A 15,578-nucleotide genomic window follows, 5' to 3' on the forward strand; every position below is an offset into this window, starting at 1 on the left:
TAATTTCTACCTTCTAGAATTTTAGAAAAAGAACTTTAATAAAAGGCGAAAAAAAAAAATATTATTATAAATATTTTCTTATGAAGTGTAATCATTGATACCCAAAGAAAAACTAATAACCAAAAGATGATGACGTCATAGCATAGCATATAGAGACAGAAAAGCCAAATCCATCACTTGGCAGCCATGGAATCTTGGACAAAACGACACAGGATCAACTTCACATTCCATTGGTACGTGAATTACACTCCAGAATTAGCTCGTGGATGCGAGAATCAAAACGCGGTTGTAGACACGCGCGCAGCCAAATCTTGAAGTGAAAATGCCATTGGATTACTTAGCAAACCCAAACTGGCAACTGTTAATGATTTTATTCCAACCCAGTTCCATGCTTATCCATAATTTTTGCTTTTAAAATATTTTTAGTTAAAAAAATATTGTATTGAAAACACTAAATTATTTTAATTAAAATAATATTATAATAACCCAAATACATTAAAATATCTTTTATTAGTGTATATAAATTTTAAATGTTCAAAATTAGAGGAGTCTGTAATAATAAAGAAATATAAAATTTTCAGCATAATATATGCAGAAATTGGTCATTATTTGCGTAAAAGTAATTAATTTGGTGTTATAAATAATTTAATTTTAAAATAATCGATTCTTTGCAGTGTAAGATAGCCTCAAAAATTAATCTCATTATTGCTGATCAAGTTAATTAAATATAGTTTGCGTAAGAGTTAATTCTTAATTAATTTAATTTATCTTATATAAAATAATTAAAACTTAGGAATCAAATATTAACTTATAAAATCATTAATGGTAAAATTATTATTATAATAAGGAAATCAAAGCAATAATTAGACTGCAGGGATCTCCAAGAAAAAATAAATCCGCCATCTTCTTCCGTCCCACAACCACACCCACCAAAAAATCATAGCACTTTGAACTTGACTCCCCCATTTCCATTTGTTTTTCCTTGATTTTTCTTACTTTACTGTTATACCCAACTCAATCATTAAACTCAGCAACCATTTCCTCTGCAGAGATTCTTGGAAAGAAGGAAGTCGTTTCTCATATCAGGTTTCGCTTTCTCTCCTCTACCCTTTTCTTTTCCTGCATATGCGTTATGAAGAAGACGAATGAGTCAGTTCGTCTGCTACTTGCTTTTCTCTTTGGATGACTTTTCGTCTTTCTTCTTTCTTTTATCTTTGATTTTTGTTTTTCTTGGTGGCTTTTCGAATTTTAATTGGTTGTTCTTTCTCCTTTCTGTTATTTTTTATCTTCGAACATTAATTATTACTGGTAATTTATACAGCTCAAGTATATCTAGTTCCTTCTTCAAGTATATATAGTTCATCTTCTCTACCAATTTACATGAATAAATGAAGATTTCTACTTAATTGGCTGTAATTTATGCAATCCCATCTCAAACTGGTAACAGTTTCAGCACAAAGTAATTTTCACCCCTCAGTTCTTCTTCATTCTGTGTCTCCTTTATTTTTCTGACTTGGATAAGCATTTCCATCTATGGTTTTTTTTTTTTTTTTTTTGAATTTCTGTTACTTTTTTCCTGGTTGAGAATTAGGATTCCACAAAAGTCAAGTGGGTTTTGGAGTGGGTATGGTGGAGATTGTTCTTGACGAGTATTTTCAAGCTTGTACAAACAAGAGATTTAAAGGAGGCTTTGAAACTCCCTTATGACAATAGACGTGTTTGCTTGTCAATTTCTTGTTTGTCATCTCTTCTTTATATTTCTCATCAATGTTGTTTTAATTAGATGTATGCTATGTTGCTCCATTTAGGTACAAGTCTTGGGTATAATTATGGATCGAAAATGCTTAGCTCTTAGTTTTTGAAGTAAAAAGACATGATGATTTGGTCTATAAGAGTCCATAAATTATATAAGGGTAATTTGGGTTCATTTGTATACGTTAAACAACACAACTAATATAACCTTTAGGAAGTTACGACAATGTCATATGCAGAACAAAGTACAACCTTCTTGGCACCAAAAGATAGCATACTGATTTTTGTACTGAATGAAAATATAAATATGTGTACTAATTAGTGATATATAAATGCTTCAGTATTGATTATGTAAAAACTTTTGAACTTTGTATGTTCAAGAAAATGTATTTCCATTAATCTGTTCTGTTTCAACTTATAATCTTAGAGTCTTCATCCTTATGTTCATATTATCATTGTGTTCTTTAGCTATGGTGCTGTTGATAACTAAGCGATGGTGATTAGATTTGTGATACGTTTGACAAGTTTCATTAAAAGAAAAGTATTTCCGACATTCTCTTTTATTAATAAGTTCATGTATCATATTTGATAATGGTTTCGCCTGCAAGTCCTTATTAAGTTAACGGTTGATCTTTCTCCAGTGGGAGTCTTCTTCCTTTATCAGGCAGACATTATTAGCACTCTCCTACCCTCAAGTGGAAGTCCTGAAAGTTTTTGCTTGAGGAGATGTTGCCTATTTTTGCTGACATAAGAGGGATCCTTATTCAAGAATGGAGACCTTGTTAAAATTTATGATAGATCATTAATAGATCCTCAGTCTTACTGGACTTTCTTCCTGTGCTGAATACCTAGATATGCTCATAATCTATTTTCAGTTGTATATCTCATCAATTGCTCTAGCTCTTTTGGCTTGATAATCTCCAAGAAGGTTTTGGCATATTGTGCCTGTTGATTTGGGCTGTGAATGAAGATTGGATATTTTTCTGAAACCATGAAGCATAGAAGTATCATGTCAGTAGCACCAAGTGAGTCTAGGAATGGAGTCAGACATTCATTTTGCACTACTACATCCCCTATTCATAATTTTCTGGGTGTTGAAACAGAAAGAGAGACTTCGCCTTTCATTCAATCAGAATCCCTTGGTTCTCCTAACCAAGTAAGAGGATATATGATCCAGCCCCAAAAGCATTTCTTAAAGTCTGGACCAAGTAGTCCCGTCTCTCCTAGTCCTAATGGCCAACATCCTAGGAGCACATTTTCACGCTCTTCTCTCTTCTGTACCAGTTTATATTTATCATCTTCATCAAAGTCAGAAACCCAAAGGCAGCTTGGAAATCTTCCATTTCTCCCAAATCCTCCCACATACAACCATTCAACTTCTGCTGTCGAGTCAGCAAAATCTCCTGCAATTTTCAGTGAGGATCTAGGAAATCCATATGATGACGACCAGTCGGAGGCTCTTATGAGAGACTTCCTTAATATACCTGGAGATACTTCTGATGGTAGCTTTCATGGTATGAACTGTGGAAATGACAGTTTAGCACTTACAGAACAGATGGAGTTGCAATTTTTATCTGAAGAGCTTGACATTGCTATCACTGACCATGGAGAAACTCCAAGGATTGATGTAAGTACATGTCAGCAAGCATTTGTAGCACTGCAACAAACAACAATCTAACTAAAATTAATACTTCAATTCTTCTGGAAATGTCTTCATTATCTTGAATAATTCTTCCTACTCTCTTTCTTGGGATACTAATATTATGTAGGAAATATATGAAATTCCTCAAGCTTCGCCAAAGTCAGCATTAGGTTTTACATGCAGTCAAAGTTTTGCCTCTGTTGTACCAGCTGCTGATGCTGTTTCAACTCAGCCCTCTTCTGGGTCAGCTACTGTGCACAAGCCAAGAATGAGGTGGACACCTGAACTCCATGAGCGTTTTGTAGAGGCAGTCAACAAGCTTGATGGACCTGAAAGTAAGTATCCTATGCCTTCTGTTGTACTAGACAAAAAAGGACATGGTTTCTCTTGTTATAAATAAAGTCCATTGTGCAGGTTTGTTAGACCATGTTCACTGACCCATATACTGAAGAAACATAAAGATAATATACTTTGTAAAGAGTTTGATAGTAAATGAAAGATGGATGCTAACATGATTCCAATGTTCTAAAATTCATTTGCTTCCCAATGCAGAGGCTACTCCAAAAGGTGTTTTGAAGCTTATGAATGTTGAAGGTTTGACTATTTATCATGTGAAAAGCCACCTACAGGTAGTCAATTAACTTTTTGAAGTTTTAAACAAAACATCCTGTGACTCATTTTGAGCCCACATCAGTTTTAACCTTTTGCAGAAATACCGGTTGGCCAAGTATATGCCAGAGAAAAAAGAAGGTAATTGACAAATCATGGAAGAGAATTCTTGATCCCTCGCATTGTCTTGTCATCATTCCATCATTATTATTACAGTTTTTATCATTTTCTTTTGCGTAGCCATACATTAAAAGGAAGTATGTATAGATTTTGTACATAGTTTCTGAGATTTATTACCTTAGTGTTGGTCTCTTAACACCTTCATGACGCATGCTATCACTATTGTCTAACAAGAAAAGTGTAGCTATATTCCATACTTCATTAAAATGTTTCAAGTCTTCTTTCCATTCACGAGGTTGTTCTTTCAATCTGCCTCTCGAGTCCGTTTTATCCTGCAGTAAGTCCCACTTGTTCCAATTATGAGCAGTCTGGATAGTAAAGTAGATGATTTTGGAAATCAATGGAACTAGATTTCTTTACATACTTCCATGCCTAAATCTGATAAGTGCTCAAATTAGTAGTTTAATTTTGGGCCTGATCATACTCTTTTTGCATATTGAAATAGACTGCCTAGCTTAAAGTAATATACTCGCATGTTGACAATAATTCTGTCCTAAAGCTTCTAGATGTAGTAGGTTTATTGATTAATATCCTTCTTGTGTTTATGTAGTTTTTCACACTGCTTTTAGTAGTTGGCAGTGTTTTTGTCAATATCTTTTTAAGAAAATAATTTTTTCAGAAAATTATTTCTCCTGCAATTTGGTTGACAATATGAACCTTACATCTGGCAAAGAATGGTCTCATATTACATTTGATATGGAATTACAATGCTTTCTGGAGTTTCTGAAATTATGCCTGTTCTTTCATACTTAGAGAAGAAGCCTTCTAGCTCGGAAGAGAAAAAAGCAGCTTCAAGCAGCACCGAGAGTGATGGGAGAAAAAAAGGGTTGGTGCTACATTTTATTTCCCAGTGTCAAGAAACTCTCTCTCTCTTTTAAACAAGCTTTAAGAATTTCATTATCTGTTTTGTAGGGGCATTCAAATTACTGAGGCTCTCAGGATGCAGGTGGAAGTTCAGAAGCAGTTGCACGAACAACTTGAGGTATATTTTCTTCTCAATTCGCAATTCAGTCTCTTTCATCTTGAACTTTGACTTCCTGTTAAATCTTCTTTCATGATACTTAGTTCTTTGTTTTTCCAAATGGTATCGGAAGGATAGACTTTCTCCTTCTTGCTGCTTAAAATTTCAGTGATTGAAACATGATACCGAAATATAACTTCTGTTTCCTTTCTTTTGTCTTTTTTTTTTTTGGCTTAAAATTTGGAAAACTCATATTGATACATGAAACTACTTTTGTTTCTTATCTCTGAAATCCATACATGTAAATATATAAAGAATATGAAAAGTCGTAGGCTTTGTTTGGTATACAAAAATAACTTTTGATTTCATTTCCTATCAGTTTTCATAAATGTACATAAAAAATTACATTGTACAATAAAATACACTAAAAAATAATTTAAAATTTTCAAAACTCCATCACTATTTTTATTATACTTCTTTTTATTGTTTATTTTTGTTTTCAACTCATAATTGTTTATATTACAAAAATATATGGATATTGAAAGCGAAACAAATATATTTTTATTTATCAAACAAAACTTAAATTTTTTTATCTCAAATTTTTTGAAATTCCAAGAAAAACAGTGCTGGTTGGTTCTACTTGTTTAACCTCTCATTATCATTCATCATGTGCATAATGTAAAATATACAATCAATCATCAGTTTTACTGAAATACTAATTGAATTATGTACTGAATTTGTAAATTAATAGTTAACTGTTATGTATTAAATAATTAAGTTTTAGAAACTGATTATACATATAATAAGCTTGAATTGGATTAGAATAATATCATTATGATCTTTATTGACAAATATTGGTATCGCTTTTGTTTTACCATACTTGTATTTGATGTAAACAGATACAACGAGCTCTTCAGTTACGTATAGAGGAACACGCAAGATACTTGCAGAAGATCTTGGAGGAACAACAGAAAGCAGGCGGTACCTTAATTCCTTCCCAAGGTTTTAGCTTCATGAGTAATTCACATCAAAATTCCGAATTGCAGTCTTCTACTTCTGCTGCTGCTGCTTTGCCTTCACAACCATCCGGGTCATCATCACCTTCGCCATCCATTTCCAATCATAAAGATGATCCTGACAAAAATGATTCAAAAGCTGAAAAATCGCCAAAAAGGCCTCGCCTCGAACACGAGACAAAGAAGGCTTCTGATGAGGCTGAAGTTGGAAGACAAGAAGCTTCCCCTTTGCATGTTGTCTCCACTCTATAGAGCATGTTGTCTTGAACTCGTTTATTTTAGCAGGATGTCAGTTCCATGTATAGTAGGAATTATATTTAGAATTTGTTGATTTGCATTTTTCCAACATTTTGCTTCTCACATGAATTGTAATCAGTCTTTTCTTCGGGAAATATTCTCACATTAATTGATTTTAGCATGTGAACCCTAATATTGATGTTGAATTTTTTGGTAAGCAATTGGTGATCTTCAAAGCTGTAAGTTCTAACGTATATAAATAGATATATATTATGCTAATGAGCTCAAGTTCACCATGGTCGACTCATGCATAAATATCATGCTTTGATACTATGGTATTAGGTTTACTTTGATATTATAATATTTTACATATTTATTTTATAGATTATCCATAAATCAATTGTTATAATATATTAAGAAAAAAATTTAACTAAACGGATAGATTTTCACCAGCAAAATTTAACACTTTTCATTATTTGCATGATTATGTTTAAATTATGAAAAAAAAAAAACTTTATTGTTATTTAAAAGTATGATATACTGCTAAATGCCAATTATAAATTATATATTAGTAAAATTTGTCAATCAAATTAGTACTACTATGTTGAATCAATATGGTATGGTTGGTTCATAAATATATTGGTGGCTTACCACTAAACATAAAATGTATCGTATTTAAAATTTACTGGTATAAACCAATAATATTTATATTTATGGAAGAACTTAGAATCTTTATTTTTTTATAATTTAATTACAATTAGTCTTGAGTTTTTGTAGAGTCTTAATTAGATCTTGATTCTTGATAAATTTTAATAATTTTGGATGAATATCAAAGAATTTTGATGAATGTTAAAATTGTGATTATGTGAATCTTGAAATTAATTAAATTAACTAATTATGAAGGTAATATGTTTAATTATGTTAATTAATTTAATTCAACTGAATGTCGGGTCACATAGAAGACCAATCAATGAACTAATTAGTTTATTGATTTTAAAATTTGGTGGGCTATGATCTCTCAAACTGTAACTTACTTGGGAATAATAGTTTGGCCTTTTGCAAGAAATCCAACAAGTCAGATAATCCCCCTTTCTTTTATTTTCATGTGGGTAGCCAAGTCTTCAAATTTGTAGGGTTATGAAGCCAATATCATCATGGTTTTCTTGCAACCAAAATTTGTGTCTTCATATATATATATATATATATCTGTATATATATATGTATGTATTTGTGTGTGTGTGTGAGTGTGTGTATTAATCTTTCTTTGTTTTCCTGTCTTAGATTACCCTTAAGGTATCTACATATATATATATATATATATATATATATATTCCATCTTGAAGAGGAGTATTAAGTTGGTTAATTGGTTAGTTAAAAGTAAATTATGCTTTATTAACTTAATTAACTTAATACCATTGTTAAATGTACAATTGATGGTACATAAAGCTCTATAAAAATCAGAATCTTTTAATTAATAAAAAGTAGATATCTTTTTTCTCTCTATCAGCTTCCTCGTTCTTTCAATTTTCTTATTCCACAAATCTTGAATTGTAATATTTAGGAAATTATAAAACAAATTTACTTTAAAAGAAACATGAATGAGGATAAATCTTGGGGAAAAAAAAAAGAAGGAAAAAAGGTTTATAAAAGTTTATTTCAACCAAGCAAATATATTATATAAAATACAAGCAACATTATATATGCTGAAGTATATAGCTAATTTATTATATATACATATAAATAATTATCACGGACCACACTCTGTCTTATATAGTAATGATCAGATCATACTTACTTAAATCACATCAACTCAAGTTAAATAAAATAACTTAACTTTATTAATCATAACAGAGTTGGAGAAGCGTTACATTCCTTAAATGTAAAATATAAACACATGTACGAGTCTCTAAATTTTCTTACTTATATTATTAAACAAAAGTACGAAATAGTAACCTTAATCTTATAATTTAACTTCAAAAATTTCCTTCATATCACTGGTCAATCTGCAGCAGTATCTTCAATATCTTGAGGGTAATAGAAGGAGCAGATAAAATATCTCAATAAGCGATATTATAAAATCATAGCATATTACATACAATATATAATTTCTTTACACACAACAAAACATATATAATATAATCTTTCCAAAACAGATACGAATAAGAAGACGAATGCATAAATCAGAAAACATAATCACAATTAGTTTGCTATATACTTCATCATTATTATAGATGATCAATCAGTTACCATACATTATACGTAGGTACATATACTTATCACTGGTTCTCTATGTATCCGAACACAGAACAACATACATGAGTACCTTGAAATACTGCTACACCCCGAACACGAAACATTTAGGGTACGCAGATCATATTGTTTTTTGATACACCCGAATACGAAACGGATAATAGGGTGTAATTATTTTTAGGATTTTCTAATTTTTCACAAAAATACAAAATTATATATCGTTAAACTTCAATTTACCATAATGGATAATAGGGTGAGAGATCCTTATCTGCATCGGTATTTCGAGATGTTGAGTTATCTACTACGCCTATTAATGGGTTCCGAGTTTTCTGAATTTTTCTGTAGAATTCAAAACACTCGTCATAAACCTAAAGTTACCCCAAAAATTCAAAATTGGTGTTCAAAACTTGTTATGGCAAATTTTAGAGTTCTAGCAAGGTGCTGTCGCCGTGCTCCAGCGCCGATTCTGTCGCCCGCGATGGTGGTTCGCCTCGACCTGGCCAATTTTGGTCGGCTTTGGCTGTATCCCTGCAGAAAAACACGTTATGGGTCTCGATTGGCCAAAAAATTACAAAAAAAATGAACCTACCGGCGGGGGGGCCTCGGAGTATGGCGACTTTGCTGATCCTCCTTCGCGACTGAGGTTTTTTCTTTGGCTATCTTGCACAGAAAAGGATGGTGAACACAATGATAAAAAAATTATGTAAAATGGGAATCACGAAGGGGTTCATCAGAGGAATTTTATAATTTTAGCCATGGGGACTCCGCCCGACTTTGCCCGCAGTTTCTAGCTTACCCTCGTCCCTCTTACTATGATTTGCCTATAGGGATACTCGAAATTAAATTCTGAGTAGGTAGGGAGAATTTTTATCTTTTTTGGCGGTCGACAGTGGCTACGGTGCGACGGTGGTCAGCGGTTGGCCTCCTTCTCTAGTGTTTGGTTCTTCTTCTCTGGTAGGGGCTGGCGGCTAGGGTTTAGATTCCCGTGTGATGTGAAGTATTTATAATTATTCTGTATTGATCTGAACTGTTCATCGCAATCGATCTCGTCTATGCGATCGCGCCTAAGTAAAAAACGAATCTGAGTCATTTATCACAATTGATCTCGACCGTCCGATCGCACTTAAGGAAAAAATGAATCCGGGTCATCCACGTGAGCGGGATCGATCTTGGGTCATCCGATCACGGGGCACGCAAATCGCCATTGTGTCCTCCCGCGTGGCACCGATGTCAGCGCGCCTTGCCACGCGATGCGCTCCAGTTCGTTGAGACTGCTGACTATGGTTCTACGTGACCGAATTTTTTCTATTTATACTTTAACCCCGAACACGAAACATTTAGGGTACGCAGATCATACTGTTTTTTGATACACCCGAATACGAAACGGTTATGTATAGGTATACACTTATCACTTTGCCAGTACACTCAAACAAGGAATGATTATGTATGGCCCCATTAAAGGTCAATATAATACAGGTATTTTCAGAACAACTTTTTTTATAATGAGTGATGTATATATATCAAAATTACATTTTAAAAACAAAAAATAAAATAATACTTATATGAAAATAAAATTTTAATAAATAATTACTTAGCAAATAGAAAGACAATTCAAACACTTTCACATTTTTATACTAAAAATATATTAAATATTTCAAAACTACATAGACTAATGAATCCATAATATCCACTTACCTTAAATCTTTAGTAGTTGTAATTTTCGGCAAATTTTTAGCTTTATTTATGATATTTTCTGCTAAAAAATCTGATAGAGTTTCGGGATAATTTTTGGTCATATTCTTGACTCAAAAATATTTAACACAATATTCGCAAACTTAATCTAAAAAATTAAAGTGAAACCGAACTTTAAAACTTAAGAAAGTGTTTACCTTTCTAACTGTTTATAACCTCCTTTTGATAGTGAGCCTTCTTACTCTTCTCTTCCTCTTCCTCTGCTCTCACAAATTTAGCAAAGTTTCTTCAAGATTTTTATCTAAAACCTCAAAATACTAAAAAAAAGATCACATATTTCGTACTCCCTCTTCTTCTTTTATCTCTATATTTTTTATTATTTTTCTCTCATCCAGAATGTCTCTTCCTTTCTTCTCATGTTCCCGTTATTTATAGGAGTGAGGGCGTAAGAGAAAGGTTGCCACCATTCCGTCATACCATTTCATCTAAAAGATTACCACTTTTCATATGTCATTTTATTTAAAAAATCTTTTTATATGTCATTTCATTTAAAAGATTATCAATTTTCACATGACACTTCATCTAAAAGTTGTCGTTTTATGTAATATCACTTCATATATAAGTTACTGCTTTTCATATATCATTTCATCTAAAAATTGTCACTTTTCGTTATGACGTCTTATATAAAAGTTACAACTTTTCATTATTTTACTTTATTTAGAAGTTTCTCATATTTTTTCACATCTCTTCATGTTTAATATAGCTCCTTCATCTTCCATCTTTTTTTCGTTTGATTCTAAACTATGTTTTTAATATCACTATATATTTTTAAACACATATAAAGACTAAATTAAATATATCAAATATGAAAAATTAACTCAGATGTATTTTAAAGCTACCACAGTAATAGTACGGAAACTAAGATTTCATTGACGTCATTTAATAGGATGGTATTTGAAATGACCCCAAAAATTAATAAAGGAAATGTATATAAAGAATATAAGTGCGGAAGCGAAATAAAAAGTTCTGATTAATATCCCTTATACAGTAACTTAAACGTACTAACAATACCGAAAATAAGTCTTTTAAAGGAAAATACTGGAAATGAAAGACTATAAAAGAACTAATAAACATCTAGGTATCTACTCGCCGTCTTCTTGTAGATCGGGCTCGGGAACCAAGTTCTCATGATCTGAAATAGTTAAGTAAGGAATGAGCTACACTAACCCAGTAAAGACCTCACACTATATCACCGTCACAGAAGTAAAGGTTGGTAGAAAACCAAAGACAACCAATGGAGCACAAGTTTCAAGTAAATTTATTTATCCATAATCAAACCATTTACCGTCCACTTACCTCAGTGAGAGCTATAAAAACGACTCATGGAAATAGTAACATCATAAATATCATGAATTCATACATAATCTGTATCATATTATATGTCATACTTTTATATTTCAATCATCAAACAATAGTTACCCCCTTTTTATCAGCCTACCAGTATCCGTGGGGATCCATAGGGGGTCCCCGCTACACGTGAACCATTCCTTTAACAAACTTAATTCCCAGAGCTATTCCCATACCCCGTCTGGTATGGGCCCCAAATAATGAAACCTCAATACTCCGTCCGATATGAGGGTGAAGCGGGCCGTCCCCATACCTCGTCCGGTATGAGTGCCAAAATATTAAAAATCTCCATACCCCATCCGGTATGAGACAACGTTCCCGGTAGGGTTCCCTATGGACCCGGTTCGTCCCCCATCTCCTAGGATATCTAGTGAGGCTGTCAATTTATCCATTTATCAATTCACATACCTTTTCTATTTTTTTTCCTTAGTTTTCCGTTTCCCACATAAACATGAATACTTAAACAAGTAACGAGCATCCAACAAAGCAAGCATATCATCGAATTCACAAAATCAAGCCATAATTAAGTAAATAGTGATTCATGCATTCAAAATCATAAAATAAATAAATCAGATACCATATTGCATTTAGACTGTAAAATAAATCAAACATGAACTGACAGAAAAATATGTTCGGTTCGGGCTCCATTAGTAACCGAAATAATTATGTATATTTATTTAATTTGTACAAATACAGTTTTATCATTTATTAGACTTTAATCTCGTGATAGGAAATAGGGTGAGGAGTCCTTACCTGATTCGAAGTCGAAAATCAGATTTTTTCACTGCGCCTATGGGCAGTCCCTGGGTTCCCAGAATTTTCTCTCGGGAACTGAAACGCACTTACGGTACCTACACATATCCCAAATAACTCAAAAATCAGACTCGAAGCCTATTTGGCAAATTTTAGAATTTTGGCACGACGGCTCCGCCGTGCTCTGGCGACGACGATCCACCTCGGGTTGGCTGTTTTCAGCTGAATTCGGTAAAACTTGCATTAGTTCCTGTGAGAAAACACCCCTAGGGCCCTCGGTGGGCCGAAAAAACACCGAAAATCGAAACTTACCAGCGGCGGGGCTCTCCGGTGCGGCGGCTCCCTCGGCTCGAGTTGCGATTTGGTATTTTGCTATGGTCAACCTATAGAGGAAGGAACGATGGTCACAATGGTGTAAAAATTACGTCGAACGGGAATCGGGAAGGGCCTCATCGGAGGCAAAAATCAAGAAAACCCGCGGTGGCACCATTGGGCTTCGACGGCATTTTCCGACCAACTGGTTGGTATTTTAGCTCCGATTTGGCCATAGGTGGGTTTAGAATTGAATTATGAGCCAATAAGAGAATTTTTACCTCGTTTGGCGACCGAAAAGTGCTTTGGTGCGGCGGCGGGTGGCGGCGGCTGGGCTGTCTTCTCCGGTGAGGGCTCTGGCGGCTAGGGTTATAAATATGAGATTATTTATAACATTCTGCTTTTAATCTAAGTCGTCCATCGCGATTTAATCTAGGCCGTTCATCGTGATGCAATCTGGACCGTCTGTGCGCGATTCAATCTGGGCCGTCCGTGCGCACGGGAACGGATCTCAGCCGTTCGATCGCGCGCATATAGATTGCCCACGTGGCTCCCTTCCGCGTGGCCTCCCGCATCAGTGTCTCTGCTATGCGGCGCATTCTGGTTGGCTGGGGTTGCTGACCGGGCAGCTGACGAGGTGTAATTTTTTAAATTACATTTTGACCCCTGGTTTTCAAATTTTCTTTCAAAAATACCCCCAGAACCCAAATTTTCACCCTTTTTTTCCAAAATTACTTTCAATTAAATCTCTAAAATAATTTTACCTCTTTTTATTATTATTGTTATTATTATTTCTATTTAATTAAATAAGCTAAAATTAAAACCATATAAAAATTCATATATTCATATATAAATTACAAAAAAATCAAAATAAAATAATAATAATAACAATAATAATAATTGGGGTGCTACAACTCTCCCCCTTAAAAAAATTTGGTCCCTCAAATTTGTCTCTTACTCTTGATCGAATAAATAGGGGTACTGGGCTCTAAAGTCTGATTCTAGTTCCCATATAACCTCCCTTGGTGTGTGGTTTTGCCATACAACCTTTACAAAGGATATTTTTTGGTTGCGGAGCAACCTGCTCTTTCGATCCGTAATGTCGACTAGTACTTCCTCGTAGGATAAGTCTTCATGGAGTGGGAGGGGTTCATGAGCTAAGACATGAGAGGGGTCCGGGTTGTACTTACGTAGCATGGATACATGGAACACATTGTGGACTTTAGAAAGCTCTGGAGGTAGTACTAGTCTGTAGGCGGCAGTACCAATCTTGTCTAAGACTTCGAATGGTCCAATGAATCGGGGGTTTAGTTTTTCCCTCCTGTCAAACCTACTAATTCCCTTGAAAGGAGTGACATTGAGGAACAACCGAGGAACTTGGCTCTGATACCAACTGTAACGACCCCAGAAATTAATAAAGGAAATGTATATAAAGAATATAAGTGCGGAAGCGAAATAAAAGGTTCTGATTAATATCCCTTACACAATAACTTAAACGTACTAACAATACCGAAAATAAGTCCTCTAAAGGAAAATACTGGAAATGAAAGACTATAAAAGAACTAATAAACATCTAGGTATCTACTCGCTGTTTTCTTATAGATCGGGCTCGGGAACCAAATCCTCCTGATCTGAAATAGTTAAGTAAGGAATGAGCTACACTAGCCCAGTAAAGACATCACACTATATCACTTTCACAGAAGTAAAGGTTGGTAGAAAATCAAAGAAAACTAATGGAGCATAAGTTTTAAGTAAATTTATTTATCAATAATCAAACCATTTACCGTCCACTTACCTCAGTGGGATTTATAAAAACGATTCATAAAAACAGTAACATCATAAATATCATGAATTTATACATAATCTGTATCATAGTATATGTCATACTTTAATATTTCAATCATCAAACAACATTTACCTCCTTTTTATCAGCCTACCAGTATCCGTGGGGATCCATAGGGGTCCCCGCTACACATGAACTATTCCTTTAACAAACTTAATTCCCAGAGCTGTCCCCATACCCCGTCTGGTATGGGCCCCAAATAATGAAACCTCAATACCCCGTCCGGTATGAGGGTGAAGCGGGTCGTCCCCATACCCCGTCCGATATGAGCGCTAAAACATTAAAAATCTCTATTCCCCGTCCGATATGAGACAACGTCCCGGTAGGGTTCCCTATGGACCCGGTCCATCCCCCATCTCCCAAGATATCTAGTGAGGTTGTCAACTTATCCATTTATCAATTCACATACCTTTTCTATTTTTTTTTCTTAGTTTTCCGTTTCCCACATAAACATGAATACTTAAACAAGTAACGAGCATCCAACAAGACAAACATATCATCGAATTCACAAAATTAAGCCATAAGAAAGTAAACAGTGATTCATGCATTCAAAATCATAAAATAAATAAATCAGATACTGTAACAACCCCAGAAATTAAAAAGAAATGTATATATTTATTCTAAGTGCGGAAGCGAAATAAAATAGATTATGATTAACATCCCTTACACAATAATCAAAACGTATTAAAGATATGAAAGAATAAACTAACTAAAGAAAATACTATGAATGAATACTATAAGGAAAACTAATAAATTCTTAGGCTTCTACTCGTCGTCTTCCTGCGGAACGGACTCGGGAACCAAGTACTCATGATCTGAAATGGTTAAGTAAGGAATGAGCTACACTATCCTAGTAAAGATGTCACACTATCTCACTGTCACAGTAGTAAAAGTTAGTAGAAAACAAAAACGACCAATAGAGCA

At 34.0% G+C, this 15,578-nt stretch overlaps 1 protein-coding gene across 1 annotated transcript; it reads left to right on the forward strand.

The window, feature by feature from the left end:
* Positions 1-858: 858 nt before the first annotated feature.
* LOC110821089 (myb-like HTH transcriptional regulator family protein) lies at positions 859-6,590 on the forward strand. The gene is made up of 8 exons (XM_022050811.2): positions 859-1,086; positions 2,394-3,379; positions 3,522-3,729; positions 3,947-4,023; positions 4,105-4,144; positions 4,937-5,009; positions 5,096-5,165; positions 6,044-6,590. Exons 2-8 carry the CDS (start codon positions 2,717-2,719, stop codon positions 6,410-6,412), a joined length of 1,500 nt encoding a protein of 499 aa, XP_021906503.1. The 5' UTR covers positions 859-1,086; positions 2,394-2,716; the 3' UTR covers positions 6,413-6,590.
* Positions 6,591-15,578: the final 8,988 nt, after the last annotated feature.

Source organism: Carica papaya, chromosome 5, assembly GCF_054855325.1.
Source record: "Carica papaya isolate Zhongbai chromosome 5, ASM5485532v1, whole genome shotgun sequence".
NCBI classification, from domain to species: Eukaryota; Viridiplantae; Streptophyta; class Magnoliopsida; order Brassicales; family Caricaceae; genus Carica; species Carica papaya.